The sequence below is a fragment of the Taudactylus pleione genome, unplaced genomic scaffold (genome assembly GCF_031769625.1).
Source record: "Taudactylus pleione unplaced genomic scaffold, aTauple2 ptg000053l, whole genome shotgun sequence".
In the NCBI taxonomy this organism is placed as follows: domain Eukaryota; kingdom Metazoa; phylum Chordata; class Amphibia; order Anura; family Myobatrachidae; genus Taudactylus; species Taudactylus pleione.
The window spans coordinates 34,882,360-34,903,341 of NW_028284455.1; the positions used below are offsets into that span (position 1 = coordinate 34,882,360).

Sequence of the window (20,982 nt, forward strand, 5' to 3'; positions counted from 1 at the left end):
AACAAATTTAATATCCATAATCAAAATTAGCAATTGTGACACATATGAGATATATCAAATCTACCACATAATACAACATACATGTATAAAATAGTGTCCCTTGGACTTAAATTGGTCCTTGTATAAAATGATGTAAAATATGAAACCAGGTAACTTGAGTATAAATCCTCACTAATGAAATGCAATTAGTAACAGCCTCCTGAAGGAACGCCTACAATTTGTGGGGGGCTGCCCTACTGACATCACTCGTGATGTCAGTAGTGAGCTTCCTGCTCTATTAGAGCAGGAAGCTCATTGGGGCTTGCGGCAGGCGAGACCCTACCACAAGGGTATTGTCACAAGCCCAATGGTCACGACCATCACGACCATCATCTGGCCGCTTGCAAAAGCTGTGGGTGGTCATCGGGGCTTGCGACGAGACCCTAAGGTTGGATCTCGGCAGCCGCAAGCCCCAGGGAGCTTCCTGCTCTGATCGAGCAGGCAGCTCCCCACTGACATCACTGCTGATGTCAGTGCGGCCGCCCACAAAATGGCATTCGTTTGCTTGGGAACGCCTCCGTTTGTGTAGCCACCCCTTTGCCCCGCCTACAAAATGGGCCGAGCTGTCGATCAACATCGACAGTCGGCCCTTTTGTAGTGAGCTCCGGAGCGAGAGAGTTTCTCTCTTGCTCCGGGGCTTGCGCACGCGCAGTGCGGCCACTGCGCGTGTGCAGTGCCTAACCATCAACCCAGTTGCGAGCGCTCAGCGCTTGCGACCGGGTCTGAATGAGGTCCAATATGTACGCAACTAAACTATACAGGAGACTGTGACTAATTGCATTTCATTAGTGAGGATTTATACTCAAATTACCTGGTTTCATATTTTACATCGTTTTATACAAGAACTGATTTAATACCAAAGGGACACTATTTTATACATGTATGTTTTATTATGTGGTAGATTTGATATATCTCATATGTGCCACAATTGCTAATTTTGATTATGTATATTAAATTTGTTATATTTTACTAAGAGAAGCCTTGTCTAAATATTTTGTTTCGAAGTCAAGTGGTTATTACATTGTAGTAAATCTTTATTAAGCTTCACTCTGAAGCGCAATCCAACAATTTTTTGGGTCTATTTGGTTTTGTAACATATTGTTTCCAGCATGTATCTGACAGCCTATAAATGTAGGGACATTGCATGTTTGCCTACTCTCCTGGAACGTCCGGGAGGCTCCCGAAAATCAGGAGTCGCTCCAAGCTGCCTAGAAAAGTGAGCAAGTATCCCGGAGCCAGTCGCCACCAGCCCGCATCTGCGCACTTACCAAGCGGAAATGGGCTGTCTGGGCAGTTTGACTTGATTCGTGCTGAATTGTGTCATTTTGGCCCAGCCCCTAGCTTAACAATGCCGGTAATTGCGGCATTGTGTAGCAGGGGGCGGGCCACGATGACGCAATCGTGACATTAGGCCCACCAACCCGGCCACTTACCCACGACACACCCTCCCACTGAGACGACATTGCTGCACCCTCCCAGTGGGGACAGCCAGGAAGTCGTCAAGTATGGGGCATCCCCTTGTTATGAGGGCATTTCTAGAGACTGGGATGTGAGTAAGCACAGTGAACGGCACAGGATACAATTAGGTAAAAAAGAAACAGTCTGCATTTTTGCAGTTCACAATTGAGCCGTAATAAACTAGAGGGTAAGAAATGGATTTTGGACAAGCTGGGGCACTTTTCATTGCTTGATTTAAATTAATTACAATTGAAATTCGATCCAGCAGGTAAGAGATGAATTGAAAATGTAACTCTGTGAGCCAAATGTAATAGCGTATTTGAACCAACCTGCTTTTGCTACTTTAAATCTTGCAGCTAAATTGACAAATCTCCCTAGTTGTCACACGTTGCAGGCTATTGCATTTGGCTTTACATCTCTACTGGTACTTGTATTGGCCTCAGACAGAGAGGAATGCATTCAGCATTATAACTGCTTCCGCTGCAGTTTCTAAAGGCACACATCCACCAGGTGATTTAATTGAGCGATTGAACGATAACGATATCATTATCGTTCAATCGTTCATAAATCGATCGCAAATTGTTTAGAAAAATGTCTAAAACGACCAGCGATGCGCGTGCCCGCTGGTCGTTTAGTCAACTATCATCTGGCAAACATAATGGACAACCTGACAATAACGTCAGGTTCAGCATATTTGCAGATGATTGATGTGCCTACACTGAATGACTGCTCGTTCAGTGTAGGCACATCACAGACGGAGAAACGACAGCATGATTACAATGTCATTATCGTGGTCTCATTTCTCCATCTGCTAGTGGATGGGCACCTTAAGACTATTGGGAAATATTTTTACTATGGCGCTTAATTAATGCTACAAAAATGGAAATCAGAATGACACTAAGGGGTAAATGTACTACGGTACGGGTTTTTAGAATTGGAGATGTCGCCCATAGCAACCAATCAGATTCTAGCTATTATCTTCTAGAAGGTGCTAGAAAAATATTAAGTAGAATCTGATTGGTTGCTATGGGCAACATCTCCAATTCTAAAAACCTGCACCTTAGTAAATATACCCCCCAATAGTAATATTAAAAGTCAAAATGATTTTACTAGTAAAACAGCCAGTCATACATTAATAAGACATTTACATGACAGTAACTAACAAACAGTTATTTGCCCAGTGACATAATTAGCACATACAGTAAATCCTCAATTAGACACTCAAGACCTGCATAACTAGATAAGTTAGTTTATGGAATTCCTTATTAATGAAATATATATCTCATGTAAATAGATGATGAAAATGAGAAGAACTCTTCGCTTGGATACGAGTTTATGGATAATATTAGGAGCTGGTCTGTCTTATGTGCATGTTATGGGAGTGTCATGGGCATTTTGCTGATAGTGGTTGTGTACAGAGATGCAGAATCTGTCACATACTGTGGAAGGCCACATTCAGAATGATAATCTGCACCTGCCATAGGGCTGGTGCAAGTTATGATGATGTGACCGATGGTGTGTTTAAAGATGCACTGCCAATGTTAGACGCCGTGGAGCAATTGTTTGCTAATGCGCATGCATCTAGGTTGCCCCGATTGCATGCGGCCCGATTGTTTCCTTGCAGAGTTGCAGTTATTATTTCAGGCGAATGCAGGGAGAAGTGTGTTGAAAATATAGTAGGTGTTTATGGGCAGTGGCTAATAATGCACAGAAAAATGGTATGTTCCATGGGCGTTATGGCAGTGTCGTGGGCGGGTCAGTTGAAGCGGCTGCATACACAGCCGCTCACATAGTTGGCCATACATGGATGGATAAACTGCATCTGCCAGGGGCAAATGCAGGATTTCTAGTGGGGGGTTTCCAAATGCTTGATTTTAGGTCGAGTGTGGCCAGGCCATAAAGAGGACATAATTATCACTTAGGGGTCTATTTACTAAGCAGTGAAAAGTGATAAGAAAGTGATAAGGTGCCAGCCAATCAGCTCCCAACTGTCATCTCACAGGCTGTGTTTGAAAAATGACAGTTGGGAGCTGATTGGCTGGCACCTTATCACTTTCTTATCACTTTTCACTCTGTCTCCTAACACTGCTTAGTAAATAGACCCCTTAAACAGTTATGTGTCATACAATGTGCAGTGTATGTCATAATTCCGGCATACAGCAAACATAGTCAAGCCATTAGATCCAGGCACCATTCCAGAGCATTGGAACAAGTCCAGGTGTTGGGGGCAGTGGCAGGAGAACTAGCACTGCCCTAGACATATAAGTACACATTGGTTTCCTTGTGCACTGGATAGTGTGTGTTATACAGTATTAAGAATGAAACATATAGATGGTCTATAGTAGTGCACCCCTAACAGTGCAAGTTTTCCAGATCTCAGAAATGGTGCAGAGGTGTAATCATTACTGGTTGTGGTAATTATTTCATTTGTGATACTGAGATCTTTAAAACATGCAGCTCTACTAAAATTTAATTATATGACTTCCGGTTCTGGGTTCATGGAGTGAGCAGCTCAGTGTGAGAACTCCGCTTTACTCCAGGTAACATACCCATTTTCAAGGCTAATATTGCCTCCCACCTATCGCCTATCTGAGCCTCTCCGATCCGGTAGTTGCCCGGCTGAGATTGGAATGCCTGCCGTGCTTGGAGGAGCCACCGCGACTTTGGAGACAGATATCACGGGGGTGACGCTGCAAGTGGTGAGACGCCCGCGCAGCACTGGAGCAGCATCTCTGTGACCACAGCTGAATGGCAGACGCTACTGCTGGACACTTTTCCCGCGCTGTGAACGCTGGTGAGACTGTTTGCTACACGCACCTACAACCTATTGGGGGAGTCTTGCCTAACTCAGCTAATCCCTTCTTGGCTCACTAGTCTTTGTAGTGGGAGACATAAGGGGATAAGAGAGACCGTCGCATTTTCCACCTCCGCAGGAGAAGGATTGTGACACAGTTTAAGCTCTTGTAAGGTACTGAGCTATCCTCTTATTATACCATCATCCTAACATATAATACGGGGACTCAAAACGCCTACTACTTGTAGTTTTTAGAATATTTTATTGCACCTGTGTTTGCATGAAGAAATATTTGCAGACCCCGACCTCTTCTATTCCAAAACCTCTGCGTCAGGAAAAACGCGTGGTAGCAACAACATGGCGCCTGAAGATGAAATGGAGGTCAATCCTCCAGCCAACAAAAAGGCTGCAGCACAAGTAGGAGAACAAGCTCGTTGTCTTTCAGATCCTATTACTTATGGAGATATAGTTGAAGCAATCAAAAGCACAATGACCCCTCTTTTGTCTCAGGCAGTAACTGACATCAAAGATCAGCTTCAGCAAATGTCGGTAAGAGTTACGGATACAGAAAACAGATTGGGTGCCACATTTCAAGATGTTTTTGATCTTAAAGGCAAGGTACAAGTCCTACAGAAAGATAATTACTACCTGCGCAACAAAATAGACAACATTGAAAGTCGTTCTCAGCGCAATAACATTAGACTTGTAGGTCTCCCCGAATCTGTCAAAGGCCCAGCTTTGGCCCATTTTGTTAGAAATACCCTTCCATCTTTGCTTGAAATTACTGAAGCATGCACAGATTTGGTTATTGAAAGGGTCCACAGAATAGGTCCGCATCCTAAACCGGCAGATATACGCCCTAGAGTTGTGTTATTCAGATGCCTCAACTATCTTCACAAAGTTGCCTTCTGGACAGCTTCAAGAGCAAATAAATCCATCATCTGGGAAGGCAAACGTCTATCTATATTTCAGGACTTTTCAGTCGAATTATCTAGAGCACATAAGGCGTTTTCACTAATCTGCTCACAACTTGTTAAAAACAAGCACAAATTTGCACTCATCTACCCTGCCAGATTGCGGCTATTCGAGGGAGACTCCTACAAGGATTTTCTAAATCCAGATGATGCAGCGGGATACTTAAATGAAGAATCTCAAGCTTCAGCTGAGGATATTTCGGACTCCAACTCACTCTGATACCGAATATTTACCTCCTGATGATTACTAATCTACAAGATTCAAGAATCTCATAGTTGCTTTACAAGTATACTCACATGTATATTTTTGAATTTTACTAAGTTCTGCTTTCTGATATTTCTTTAACAACATCTTTCTGATTGAGATGTTTTGGAATTATGATTCCATGCTCACTGTTGTTTTCTCCAAGTTATAGGTTTATATGTGCATAATATAAATACTATCCAAATGTTAACATAATATTTGTCTTTTCCAATTTAAAATTAGGTGATAGTGTAACATTGTTCTTTATGTTGCTTGGAGTGTGGGGGAGTTCTTTACCCCAGACTTATATATTGTTTAATAATGTTGATATGTATAGCAATATACATTATCTTTTATATGTTATCATTAATACTAATCGGAAGACCTCGAGGCAGGAGAGATTTCCTGATCTCATCTTGGGGATTGGCATCGGGATTCTCTCGTGCCTCATTGCTACTTACTTATCTACTACAATTTACAGTTGTATGTTTTTTCATGTTTGTCTTGTCTTCCCCGATTTTTTATGTTTCTTTCCCTCCCCTCTTTTCCTCTTTCGTATCATTTACTTGGTTTTCATTTGAAGAGGATCGGGACAGAGTCTTCATTTATTATCTCAGAAGAAATGTCAGATCTTAAAATTGGTTCCTGGAACATTGGAGGTATCAACTCTCCAGCAAAACATCGTAAGATACTTTTATACCTTTCCAAAATACACATAGGCATTGCCTTTCTACAGGAAACTCATTTTACATCACAAGAAACAGCCAAATTACAATTGTTAGGCTGGTCAATTCTAGCGGCGGCTCCTTTTAATTTCAAAGCTAGAGGGGTGGTAATATTGTGCCAAAAAACTCTAAAGATAGCTGTTTCCTCCACTTTCTCGGACCCAGAAGGTCGTTTGCCTCAATCTCTTTCTCTAATAATGACTTTACGTTAGGTAATGTTTTCTTATCCCCCCTTTTCATATAAATAGAGGTACAAGGCAAGGTTGTCCTCTATTATTATTATTATCATCATTTATTTATATGGCGCCACAAGTGTTCCGCAGCGCCTTACAAAGTACATAGAACTAATAAGTAACCAGTGACTTACAATACAAAGCAGGACATGGACATGTATAATAAACATTGCTATATTAGCGACCTTTACGCCCACATAAGCAGCCGAGTGTTGGTTGCCCTAGTGGGGAATAAGAGATAAATTAAATACAGTAGGGAGAAGCACAAGAGGGTAGAGGGCCCTGCTCGAAAGAGCTTACATTCTTTAACCCTTATTATTTACGGTTGCCTTTGAGCCCCTAGCAATCGCACTCCGATTATCCCCATTATTTCACGGTGTCGAGGTTGGTTCTGTATCCCTAAAATTATCTCTTTTCTCAGATGACATGTTCCTTTTTAAGTCCAATCCAGATATTTCAATACCAATTGTTCTCATATCATGTCATATTTTGGTTCATTTTCTGGATACAGGATTAATTAAGACAAATCAGAGGTAATTTATCTACCTGAACCCCCTCATCCTAATCTTGGTGAATCCATTTTGTCTTCATTTAAACTCCCCACTAAAAAGCTAAAATACTTAGGAATTCATATCCCCTCTGATATTACACAACTCTACAAAGATAATTTTAAACCATTGATCAATAAGATAACTACCTTACTGGATTCTTGGACTCTCTTGCCTCTATCTTTACTGGGCCGGGTAGCAGCGCTAAAGAGTGTGGTGTTTTCTAAAATATTTTACATGATGCAAATGGTGCTGGTTGCACTCTCTTCATCAGATATTAAACACCTTCATTCTCTTATGTCTCACTTTTTGTGGCAGAATAAACGGCCCAGTAGCGGAGGCATGGGTGTCCCAGATCTTGCATCATATTCCTTATCAATTATCTTTTGATACATTCTAGACTGGTTAATGGGCTCCTCCTTCTATACGGAACCACAGCTAGACAATGCAATGTGTGCCCCTTACTCTCCAGGCACTCTCTTGCACACTAAAACCACTAATATCCCACCTCATCTTCTATCAAATATTTATTTCCGAGACACGCATTTTGCTAGGCTTAAGATAAATAAGAGAATGGGAAGAAACCATCTTATTTTACTCCTATATGGGGAAATCCAGCATTTCCTCCATCATTATCTAACACACAATTTTCAACATGGAGGGAGAAGGGACTAAAAATCACAGCAAAGATGAGGCTCAATAATGCAATTTTCAACTTTACAACATATATATCAATTCGCTGATCATCAATTTTACATGTTCCTACAATTGCGTCATTACATTTCCTCTCTACCTCCTTCTATGCCCATATCCAACCAATCTGATCCATTAGAACCTCTTTTTAAATTTCTTACACATAATTAATTTATTTTAAAACTTATTTACTCTGATTTAGTCAATAGTTCTTCAAAATTATATAAATAACAGTTATTTAATTCTTGGAAAGGAGATATACCCACTCTTGATGCAGTTGAATTGATTTTTGAGCGTTATAACTCTACTCTTAAAATATTACAATCTTCCTATCTACAGGAAGTCCATATCCGCACTACCTATAGAATGTACATTTCTCCAAGCATATAATTACTTCAGAATCAGGCTCCTGTCCAAAATGTCACATTTCGACAGCCACATTTTTACATTGTTTGTGGGATTGAGGCAAAATTAAATACATTTGGAATAAATTGCTATCATATCTAAACAATACTTTCTCTCTTTCTCTTACTCCACATAAATTGGCTTGTCTTTTAGCCATCTTTTCTAACTGGAATCTGGGAGAACGGAAAAAAAAACAGGTAACCCCACTACTCACACTCTTTGTAACTGTAGACAAAAAGATCATTTTAATTCATTGGATATCACACTCTTCACCCTCTCTGGCTGAAGTTCAACAGAAAATGCTTCAGTTATTATATTTCGATAGAAGATCTACTATCCCTGACATACATTCTGGAATAGAGCAATTGTACCGGAAATGGGTCTTTACATTAATAGTCTAGATGAAGCATCTCTGATTAAAATTTACAAACTATATGAATCAGCTGATTGGTACTTACTTCGACATTTACAATAGATTATTAAACTACGAACCAGTATCTATATAAGGATATTTATCTCATCTTGCATTCTGTTTTCCACTTAATCTAGATTGCTGAGATACTAATATGTCTTATTACTTTCTCTAATCCATTGTATTACCTCAATGTTCTAGGTTTTGGAATCTCTAATCTTCTCTCCACCTTTTTTGCATATTAACTGACCCAGTCCTTTCATTCAATGACCTCTTTTCATTGTCCCGCTTCATATGTCCTCCCTTTTTTCCCTATACACCCGCTTCCCTTGTCTTGTCTTGTTTAAATGTCGACTTTTCTTCTTTCTTTCACAAAACCGTGCATTTTATTTTATTTTCTAGGCTTTTGAACATACTAAGTAGGAAATTATCGGATTAATTGAGTATTCATTTATCTCAATAGTTTATGATATCATTATTAATATATATGTATATATATATATATATATATATATATATCTGTTTTTATCGAGACAGATATTCATGTTTTTTCTTAGTCCTTTTTCTTATTTCTCCACCGGTTTTTTCCTTTTCTTTCTCATGAATATTTTTATTATTCTTGTCAGGATTTTAACTTGTGTTTAAATAAGTTTAAATGCACGTTCTAAAAAACTACAATACCCGGCGCTTCTTTTTAATAATTAATTGGGTAAGAATACCACCTGCTAGCTAGTAACGATCTTGGTCTAGTTGGGACCAAGTAAATAATTACAAACAGCCAAACAACATATAGTTACTGCGCAAGGTGGGAATAATTACCATAACGACAGGACGAAACGCGTTGATTTGTCTTCCAGGTGATCCTGTATAGATGAACATCTACTCACTAGCACCTCCAACCTTAATCCAGGAGCCTATTGCCAATTGCTGACTAGAATGTTCGACAGCCTTATTGAAGGAATCTATGTGGCTATCGGAGCAATCAGAGAAGCTGGAGCACTAATTGCCCAGCAAGCCCTGACCGCTATTCATGCAGTGACTGCTGTTACTTTCCCCACAGGCAAGTCTGTGATCGAAGGACATATTGTCCAGCAAGCCCTCTCTGGTCATTGGGAGAAGGATCTGGTTGCTGATTTTGCTGCTGCACCTGTTCAACACCTGTGTAGCGGCTGCCGCTGCTCCCGACACAGGCAGGAATCGGAGTAACCAGAGAAGCTGGAGCACTAATTGCCCAGCAAGCCCTGACCACAAAACACGTAGCGGCTGCTATTACCTACTCACAGGCAGTCTGACTAAAGGACACATTGCTCAGCAAACCCTGTCCGCTTCTCCCGACCTAGGCAGGTCAGTGATTGGAGGAATTGCCTTATTACAGGTCATATTTGGGAATGTGCCTACCATCCGGTGTTATCTGTTATTGTATATGAGACCAGTTGGTGTCGGAAAAAGTGAAGGAATTGCCGTTTGGGAAGTTTGTCCTGTTTATTAACAGTTATGTACTTCAATACAATTGACGGGTATTACATGGTTGGAGCTTATATTGCAATCAGTTCATCTGCTAACAGGATGATATGTGCGTTATAACAGTGTGATCACGCTTATATATACCACTACTAGTAATATCCATACACTACTGAGATATACCTATGGTTCAGTGCTGGGACGCCAGAAATTTGTTCCAATTTTATTATTTATCTGTATGCGCAAATATATCAAGCTGCCACAGGATTGTTACACTGTTTTAGTTACACTATTGTACCGATTATATTAATTGGATGTGTCTATGTGTTTCATTTTATCTGTGTTTGTATGTGTTTTAACGGTTATTAAACTAAGATTTTCATTTCAACAAGTCTCCTGTATGTTCCATCAGAGAGCATAATATATCATTATATATTTTTATGGTAATTATTCCCACCTTGCGCAGTGTTTGTTTGGCTGGTTGTAAATGCACGTTCTGTTATATTATATATGCTCTTTATTTTTGATGTTATAGTAATATTGTCTGGTTTCTTAACCAGGATGTCTACTGTAAAACTGGAATACTAATAAAATGTATTATACATTTTTTTCTTTTTAATTATATACAGTTATTGTGGTCATTGTGTGGGCAGGGGAGGGGGTTTCCAGGCAACAGGAAATCCCCCCTCTCTCTGCATTTGCCTATGCATAGGGCTGATGCAAATTTTGATGGTTCAACTGATCGTGGCGTCTAAGACATATCATTCGGTATTACAGCGTGTACAGACGATGAAAGTGGCCACATGGATGCACACAAGGGAAGGAGTTTGTAGCGGCATTTGTATAAAGTCACAGATGGACGACCGCTAATAGACGCTGCAGCGTGCACTTCTACATACACTTTTTAGTCAGGCCCACCAAGAGGTATTACAGCATATACGGATGCTGACAGTGGGCGTCTCAATCCTTGCACATTTAGATGCATGGCCTTACACTAGGGAAGGGCTTTGTAGCAGCATTTGGATAAAGTTGCAGACGTGTGACCAGCAAAAGACCCAGACACGGACACAGCTGTGTCCAACTCAAAATCAGACCCTTAAATGCGATAATCAGTCTGTCCCACCAATATAACGGGAGGTCACACTGTTGTGATTAAATGGGCCAGTGAGGTGCTTCTCACTAGGAAAGGTCACCCGCTTTTAGCTGGCTCCAGTAAGAGTGCCAGCACTCCAGCGGTAGATGGAAGCTCCACCTGTGTACTCTTTGGAGCACAGCAATGTCCCGCTCTTAGCTGGCTCATGTAGGGAAACCAGTACTCCAGCAGAAGGTGAAAGCACAGCCCATGAACTGTCCGGAGCCCGACAATTACTTGTCCCGTGACTCCACCAAGCCTATTGTGGAAGCTTGTTCTGGTTCTATAGTGACAGAAGCAGCTTCTCGTCCTCCAGGATAGCAGTTGAATTGAGAGGAAATGGTGTGTCCAGTTCAAAGAAGAGATTCGTATAGGCGTTGAGTCAGTTTGATAATGTGTTTATGTGCTAATTAGTCACTGGGCAATAATTGAGTTTTATTTGTTATAGTTACTGTCATGTAACATATCTTATTAATGTATAATTGACATTTTACTAGTAAAATTATTTTTACTTTTAATATTACTATTGGTCTAATTTGTATTTCAATGTATATTTTATTAATCAAACCCCATAGCAAAACCTTTTCTTTTGTCTGCATAACCTTGGGAGGTTGCAATCCTTTTGTTTGCTGATGGCTGCTTTTAATTGTTCTACTTAATTAAGTTGCGCAGGATCGATTTGTGAAGGTCAGTGATTTTCGGCAATTCTTGTAGCGGAATTTAAAGTGGCTATGTTTTAAAAAAATATTTCTTCCAACCGAAAACACTGTATTTTGCATCAATGCTTTAATTCCTTCTGCAAAAATTATAGATTGTGAGAAATTGATTTTCATTACATTTTCCTTCATGCACCATTAGCCATGTAAACACTTTTCCTGGTTCCCTATTGCTGCATTTGTTTGATTGTATTAGTGACTAGCAGTGCCTAGTGCCAAGTGATTATTCATTTTATTCAATGACAAGGAGACAGAACCCCGGGCTCTCCTGATCGCTCCCTGGGTGTCCGCTCCTCTGTGCACGGTCTGATGTTCCCAGCAAAGATTCCTGGGTAAGTTTTGGCTATAGAAGCCCTTGAAATGCTGATTAAAAACCAGATTAAAATCTGTTCAGTAGTTCTCGAGTTTATCGTGCACATACATACAAACGAATGATAATATATATATATATATATATATATATATATAGATAGATAGTGGCAGTATCACCAGAGACGTTGCTGGTGAGCAGCTGAGTCCGTGTGGGGCTGGAGGGATCCGCCTACACTCAGAACAAAAAGGCTGCACTGGGAGACTGCTCATAGCTGCTAAGTAGCAGCCACAGCAGTCTCCTATGCCTGTGGGGAGAGCGATCACACTGATCGTGCCACCCACTGGCTATGCACCAGGCTGAGGGACTCCCCCTTCCCAGCACGGAGCTGCAAAAATTATTTTTTTTAAGGGGCACAATTAGGCCACGCCCCTTCTCCCCCCCGGGCCCGGCTGTCGGCGCCCCTGCTTTGGAAACTGTGGCAGCCAAGAAGCTGAGAAAGCTATACCAGCCCAGGAGGCCAGTGTCCAGTCCTGCATGTGGCAGCAAGGACCACCAATCTCCAAGTGGCTTTCATGCAGATTAGCTACTTTTATAGGCCGGGATGTACTAAAGGAAAAATATGGTAAAAACAGAGTTTTCGTTGTTTTTAACCGCATTTCCATATGTACTAAGACCTGGCCACCCTTTTATCGGTGCAGAGGGTAACGCCAGAAAAATGTTACCTTATAGAAGCCTATGGGCTAATTACCGCATCCCGCACCTGATGCTTCGCTGCCGCCTCACAGTTTTCTAGCAATGGCCCCCACTCACTTTACTCTCCATGGTCGCCAGCTGTGCTCCTCCTGGGTCCTCCTCCTTCTCCTCCTCATAGTCTTTTTCTGGGTGCAGGGAGGAGGAGGAGCCCAGGACTTCCTGCACAGGTCACCAGTAGGAAGTTCCCAGGGCTTGGAGGGGGCGAAGTCCAACGGAGACCCCCTCACTCGGCGTCAGCTGCTTCGCAAAGGGCAGCTCTTATCGCAAGAGCTGTCCTTTGCAATACTAATCGCATATGTTAGTACATTGGCGATTAGTAAGGTTGCGGTGACTGGCAGTAAGTATACCGCAACCTTAGTACATCCCGGCCATAGAGAGGACTCAAGAAGTGAGCTAGTGCCCTCAGTGAGGGCTAGGTTTGTTTATTATTTCCTGTTCAATTTGTTTCCTGATTCCATGCTGGAAGTATAGCACCATTTTTATTTAGCATTTACTGGAATGCAATGTGTGGACTAATTCTGCACCTAATCACTGCACCACTGAAACCCATCTACCGAGCTAATTATTCCATGTCATCATAATAAATAAATATATATATACACATATATATATATAAAACAAGGCTGCATGTGATTTGAAGTGTCCCCAAAAGCTATTATGTATTGATGTAGGGATCCTATCCCTGTGATTTATACCCATATACCCAATTTGTATTCTTCTTGCCCAAAATGAAGAACCTGAATCCACTTACAGCTCAGTCTTTGGATGATGTCAAGAATTTCACACTCCTGAAAAACAATGCATTCATCAATACAGGATTTGAAGCCAAGTAAAATTCCCCCAAAACACAGAGAAAAGACATTATGGGGTATATTTACTAAGGTGCGGGTTTTTAGAAGTGGATATGTTGCCCCCATAGCAACCAATCAGATTTTAGTTATTATCTTCTAGAAGGTGCTAGTTAAATGTTAAGTAGAATCGGTTTGGTTGCTATGGGCAACATTTCAATTTCTAAAAACTCTCACTTTAGTAAATATACCCCTATGAAACTACAGAAACCCTGCAGAAAATTGTAATAAACTTGTAACTTTTTGAACTCGAAATCAAAATTTATAGTCCCAAATTTGCTCTGGAAATCTTTCCCTGTGAATACTTTTTGTTTTTAAAAAATATATCCAGCAGTTTGGAGGATTAGGGGTGTCTCCTTTCAGGCTCTGCCCCTGAGAATAGGGTTCTAAACCCTTTTCTGCCAAGACCCAGGTAGGACTAGGAACCAGATTGCAATGCATCAGTTTTTGATATAGAATTTACTTATAAATAACTTTACAGTGGTCAATGGGCACGATTCTATTCAGCGCGATGTAAATAGCTCCGAGAGATAGCTCCCGGAGCTATTCAATTCATCGCGATGTTAGGTCGGGGAAGGCTCGTTATCGCGCCTTAAACAGGGTGTTTAGGCGTGATAACGGGCATTCCCCGACCTAACTTCCCGGCGCGAGGCTGTTTTCCAGGCGCGAAGGGCAGAAAACAGCCTCGCGCCGGGACTTTTATCGGATTTCTTCTTTCATCCCTGGAGGGATGAGAGAAGAAATCATTAGTCGGACTTGGCAGCGCGTTGTATTGAATAGCTCCGGGAGCTCACTCCCGGCGCTATTTACATCGCGCTGAATAGAATCGTGCCCAATGTATGCATATTATTATTAACAAATATAAGAAAATAGGAAATTGTACAAAATAATTAAAAAATATTCTACTTAGTTCATTAGATGATAGCCACAAGACAATTATGGTGATTCCTTCTACTCAGCATGGGTGAATCATGTATTGACAAATAAGGTTAAGAACCTCTGCCATACTGCATGGGAGTATTCTCTGTCTGGCTTGGCTGCTACCAATTCCCCCTACTTTTATGTTAGTTCCTTGTGTCAGTACAATAGTTGAAGTTTTTATTAGCCCACCCAGTTAACTGTCGACTCCTATTATAGTTGATGGAGCTTGTGTTCTTACTAGGCTGTTAGGAAGGAGCCAATCACTTATTTACAAATTGCCAGAGGAAAGGGCTGGGGTTTTAGTAAAAATTGCGGGTAATCATTCACTGTCCCCATGTTACCATACAGTTTCCATAGTGGTCTCAGGAGGACACTTCTATGTTATGAAACAGGTATTTACACCTAATTTTCTACATTTGTCTGTACTTAATACTCAAGCACAAGTCTCCTCATGACGAAATTTCAATAAACCAGTATGTAATAGATTTTTTGGCCTAGACATTTGATATCAACCACGGAAATCTATAAGGCTTTAGGCTGCTGCATGTGGTCTATCATTTCACTCCTCGTTCTAGCATTAAATGAAAAATTCTTTACTCAGGGCATATTTATTAACACACAGTATAAAAGCAGTTTCACATACCTACAAGTTTAGACGGTGTATTGATTAATGTTTAGTATTCACATGTGGTGGTCCAACCAGAAATTCCTCTCTTGAAAAATAAAGTGCCACTAGTGACTCTTTAGGTAAAAGCTGCCAGATAGCTCTGTCACTCTGTGTGCTATATTCCATAGGATTAGTATTAATCCACCCAATTTGATGATTGGCTGACTGTCCTCCTCTGTCAGCCCAGGCTTCGGGATATAACAGCCGGCTGAAGGCAGCAGTTAGTCTGTCAGCATAGATCCACACAAGATTAGTATCATGATAGAGGGTGGTAGGTTCAGGTTACCTACGTGTGTTGTGGTAGTCAGTGGGATTGTACTCACTGCCACAGTGACTCTACCACAGCCCTGCCGAGCTGGATTGTAGGATGCAATTGTCACCAGCATAAAACAGGGGATAGTAGCAGACGTAGTCAGCCCAATCATTAGCACAAAGTGGCAGCAGGTTCCTCTTGACTGGGATCAACAATGCATTTGGCCACCAGTGTGGCCTTTTTCAAGCTGTGTGAAACTGCTGTGATACTGTGCGACTATATGCATTAATGCACTCATGCTGTTTTCATTTATTGTGTTTTAGGGGCCTATTCATCAACACTAAAATAATGTCTTTAAGGACATTTTCCTTAAATAACGTTATTTTAGTATTCGTGATAACACTGATATCTCCTTGCTAAGTCCCCCTGCGTTAATTTCCATACTCCCCATACATTAGTATGGGGATATAGAAATTATGGTATTCATCAAATTCCGAAATTATGTATTTTCGGAATTTGATGGAGGTACTATCCGCCACTGTGAGGTGGCGAATAGCAGGTGAGACTTACCTGCGGTCAGCTGGACAGCTCCCTCGCAGCTCCCTCCGGCGCTCTGGTCCCTCCTCTGGCTCCGGTGGTTGCTTGCACTCTGTGTTTTCCCAGCAGAACACAAAAAGTTTCGAGAAAAATTTTTTTTTTTTTTTCTAAACAGTACTGTGGTGTACTGGGAGACCACGTGTCAGACCAGCAGGACGGAGCCAGAGGATGCTGAGCGGGCAGGTAAGTGCAGGATTGGGGGGGAAGTGAGCGGAGAGGGAGGGGGGTGAGGGGGTTGGAGGGGCACACAAACTTACCGCCGCTATAGGTAGTGCTGCGCATGCGCTGGGTTAACGAATTTAACAGCGCATGCGCAGCACTGTTTCCAGCTGCAGTAAGTTAGTGTAGATAGGGATAACTATCTATTTCCTGAAAAGCGGTCATCGCAAAAATGACAGCTTTTCGGAATAGATAGTTATAGGGAGGAGGAATGATGAATTCCTCCGGTAATTAGGTAGAACTCCATGCGAGTTCTAAACCTAACTACCTCCATCGATTTTTATGGTATATATCTACAAATTTTAATAAACATATTAACCATTATTAAGATTACTCATTGCCCCAACATACTGTAGGCACACCAGCGCAGTCAGTTGTTCTTTTTCATTGTTTTATGTGATGTGGGCAATACTTTTTTTTACTGCTGCAGTGTTGATTGAAACTTCTATTTTAGCATAGCAGCGCTGGGTAGATTTTGTGGCACATTTATTAAAAAATACTGCGCAAGTATTAAGCATCCCCAGGATGGGCCGCAGCACATGTCTTCGATATCTGCTGTTTTCCCTCCATTTCCAACTGCAAAGCAGTCCCATAGGTTTCCCGATGGCTGCTATACTGTCAGATTTACCAAGCCCCAGAATGCTTGACCCTAAAGAAGGCATTAGGTTATAGTAGCCTATCGGCTACTGTGGCATAGAGAGATCCACCTGATCCTGCTCCCTCTGCCCCCAATGATGCATGCAATGACTGACTGCTACTCGTGTACATTACGTGCGGAGGAGGATCCGAACACGGAAGCAAAATGATTACATAATAAGCTATCACTCCGCTTACACCTTTTCGCTAGATCGGAACCCGTTTCCTGGCAGGAGCATAATGTTAAATTTGTGTGAATATTGACATCGTCATGTTGCGATTTTAAGCAAAAAAATATATTATCACATCCGCATTAAAAAAGCAGATTGTAATAAATAAGGCCCTCAAGGTGGGTACACACCTTACAGATATATCTGCTGATGATGGTTGCTCATACACACTGAACAACCAGGTCCGCCAAGAGCCGCGGCAGGCCAGAGTAATAGGGGGCGTGGCCTAATAGTGGGAGGCATGGCCACGCCCCCTTCCCGGGAAAAAATCTATAAAAAACCTTTGCAGCGAAGCGGCGCTGCGCTCTGAGCCCCCTCTGCCCTGCTAAAAGCCAGGGTGGCTCGATCAGTGTGATCGCTCCCCCCACAGGCATAGGAGACTGCTGTGGCTGCTGCTCAGCAGCCATGAGCAGTCTCCCACTGCAGCTCAGCACACGCTGTGTGCTGGGCTGCTGTGGGGGAGGGGGGGCAGTGCCAGACCCGGGCCCCCGCCGGGCCCCTCAGGAAGCCCAGGCCTGGGTAATCTGTACTCGCTCCCCCCCACTCTTGGCACCCCGGTGAACAACCGACACTGCCATCTGGCCACAGGTCCCGTCGCACCCCCCTCCCCGGTGGCCTGTGCAGCAAGTGTACGGGTTGTCGTCTGTCCGCCCATACACACAGCACGATGTGTAGATATATTTGCCATCAGCTGTGCTGCACAGCCGACACGATATGTCTGTGAACGACGTCATTCACAGACACTGACCGACGTGCACACAATATATCGACCGTTCATTTGAACGGCCGATATGTCGGCTAGTGTGTACCCAGCATTAGTGTCACTTTCAACAAGTCATCTGAAAAAGGAGATGGAGACGTATATGCCAGCTACGATAGTGCCAACATTGATAGTTTCTCTACCTCTATGGGGTGTGAAAAAAATGTGCAATGCCGGTGGGCACGATGCGCTTTTCTGGAACAGCACATTACATGCAGCTGAGATAATTAAATTCCCCTCAGAATATGATGAATACATTTAGGCTTAAACTACAAAGACTACATCTTTAGTTACAGTCTCCAGATTAATCACATGACATAGAATAATCAGATTGTAATCTATTGTATCCTATCTGCTATACTAGACAAGCAATGTTTAACCAGTTTGTAGTATGATGATATTGCAATACCACAGTTTGTCTCACATGAACTAAGATGATTAATCTCCTCCAAAGAATGTAATTGAATGATGCAACCACTAAATCAGTCATGATATATTAGGTGATACTGAGCAGGAAATGCTCACTACAATAAGAAACACAGGAAGGATTTTGTTTTTCTTTGGATGATTAATGTCATGTGAATAACTGCATACACTCACATATACAGTAATTGCATCATTTTTTTTTCTTGCGAACAAATAATCTGATGAGATTTTATCACAAAGACTGAAAATCCCAAATGTAACCCTAGAAGTAGCCAAACATTGACACATTATTTCCAGTATGTATTTGAGCTCACTGATATCTATAAAAATGACCCAAGAAAACAGACACAAGCAGAACACTTCTCATGTACCATATTGGGCTTAACGGGTGCTTGGATATGTTCAACTTATTTTTAGATGAGATGTTGGTGAGATGTTCAGTCACAGTGTACTATATTGTAGCACTATTAATGCAAATAGATCATTTAGTAGCTTTTGGAAATACTTTGTTAAAAGTTAATATCCTGATGTAACATAAGCACACAAGCAATTTATGACCATAAACATGCACATTTAAGGCATATTTTGCCGACTATATGATTTACAGTGAAGCACATACATTTGGTCCTGGGAGTCCTGGCATACCAGCGGGACCCTGTAGAAGAGTGTTTATATTAACAATTTACACAGAAGATTAACATCATCAGCTGTTTAGAGTTTAAGTAACCAAATTAATAAACTGTTTATACATTTTAGAAAGTACTCTTGCTCAGTTTGACATATTTTCCCATCCGCCCCCAAGTATACAGTGAAACATGGAAATACTATGAGTTATTTAGTACATCTTGCATTTTCTCCCACTGCGCATGCTACAGAACTACCATATGCAACTGCGGAGTCACACACATCTCAGCTGCATCTACACTTGAGACTGACTAGGTATAACATGGTGCTTTCATGTAGGCAGCGTTCAGGGAGGGCATGTTTATACAACTGCGAGCTATGCTGAATTGGGTGGAAGCGTAAATACCTCAGACTCCATGGCAGCCCTAACTACTGTATGGATTCACTCTTTGTTAAGCTGAGCAGAGACAGACAGAGGGAGGATACCTGAGGAGGGTGAGACCTCCCCTCAGATCTAACTTGCAAGTGCTAGTCGGACACTTAAGACATTTAGATTATAGATTGAACCAACATATAATTTAAACTGAAATAAATCACTGATGCCCATCTCCCCTAGTGCCAATGATGGCATGGAATGGAAGCAATTCAGACAACATTTAACAACAATCACATACTTGATCACCTGGAGGGCCAGCATATCCCTTGGGGCCACTGTTCCCTTCTTTTCCAGGCTGGGAATTCTATAATGGAAACATTTAAGAAAGCAGAGATAGTATTCAACAGTACATCTACCAGTTATATATGTATATGGGTTATGTGTTACTAATATACAAGGATCTATTCATGGGGATTTCATTGCCTGGCAGTGGCCATGATCAATAATGGGAAGTAATATAATGTCTAGAACTTAGTTCATGTCCTAATTCTGAGGAGATATATGTAATAGATATACTACTCTCGGATGTGCGATCGCTCTCTGAAATACGCATGCCTGAGTTCAACCAGCCAAGGCGTGCATATATCAGAGCGTGACTGCACACCTAAGAGTGGTATATCTATCTTATAAAATGCCCCCTGTTGTGATTAAATAATTCTATGTGGAGATGATATAGGGTGAAACATATACAGAATAAGAGGAAAATATTGTTCAGAATATGCTATTTAATTTCAATTATCTTTAATGAATAAACTTTTAACTGGATAAGTGACTAAAACAGTTGAAATGTGTATTTCTGTCAGTGAGGCAGTGAGTGATGCTATTGTTTACGCTCGTGCAGTGATAGTGTTGTGGCTGTGATGAGGTTTTGGTGACTGCTGGCAGTAGTTCAGGCATGCGGACATGCTGGGCTGTGTGTGCGGTCATTGGGAAATAATGCACGGTCATGTGATTTAGTGTCCAATCATGTTAGTGGGATTTCTGTCAATATAACACACCCTTTATAAGTCACAGATACACCTTTTATGACTACTATCCATTTTTAAAAAGATGTGCACCCCACCCTTAAAAAAAAAGTGATCTAAGTATCAGAGTTCATAGTCTGGGCTGGTTGTGGCAATTTCAGGGGGCAACAGCGTTGGGTTCCGCCACTAAAGCTGCAACCAGCACTGAGATGATGACACTTTAGCGCCATGCTGTTATTTTTTTGTTATCATTATTTTTATTAACACCAGCCATCATTACCATGTTGACGATGATGAATGGCATTTCAATAGCATCATGATATATTTAAAGCATACTGTATCACACACTTTAATTATTTAGATGCATTTAACATACAATGCTGAGTTATACATATCTTATAATATGTGCGACTCACAATATACATGTAAATGAGGTTTTTTCCTTTAACGCATGTTATTTGGAGTTTTTGGACGCTAATGCCTCAGCATCAGCCTGAATT

General features: G+C 41.4%; 1 protein-coding gene across 1 annotated transcript in view; it reads right to left on the reverse strand.

Annotated features, from left to right (window-relative positions):
- Positions 1-13,589: 13,589 nt before the first annotated feature.
- Positions 13,590-20,982, reverse strand: part of LOC148535362 (uncharacterized) — a 242,115-nt gene continuing 234,722 nt past the window's right edge. The window contains exons 27-29 of the mRNA XM_088462674.1: positions 19,756-19,821; positions 19,077-19,112; positions 13,590-13,688 (exon numbers count right to left, since the gene is read on the reverse strand). Of these exons, the coding sequence (XP_088318800.1) occupies positions 13,590-13,688; positions 19,077-19,112; positions 19,756-19,821 (201 nt within the window). The remainder of the gene's footprint in view (positions 13,689-19,076; positions 19,113-19,755; positions 19,822-20,982) is intronic.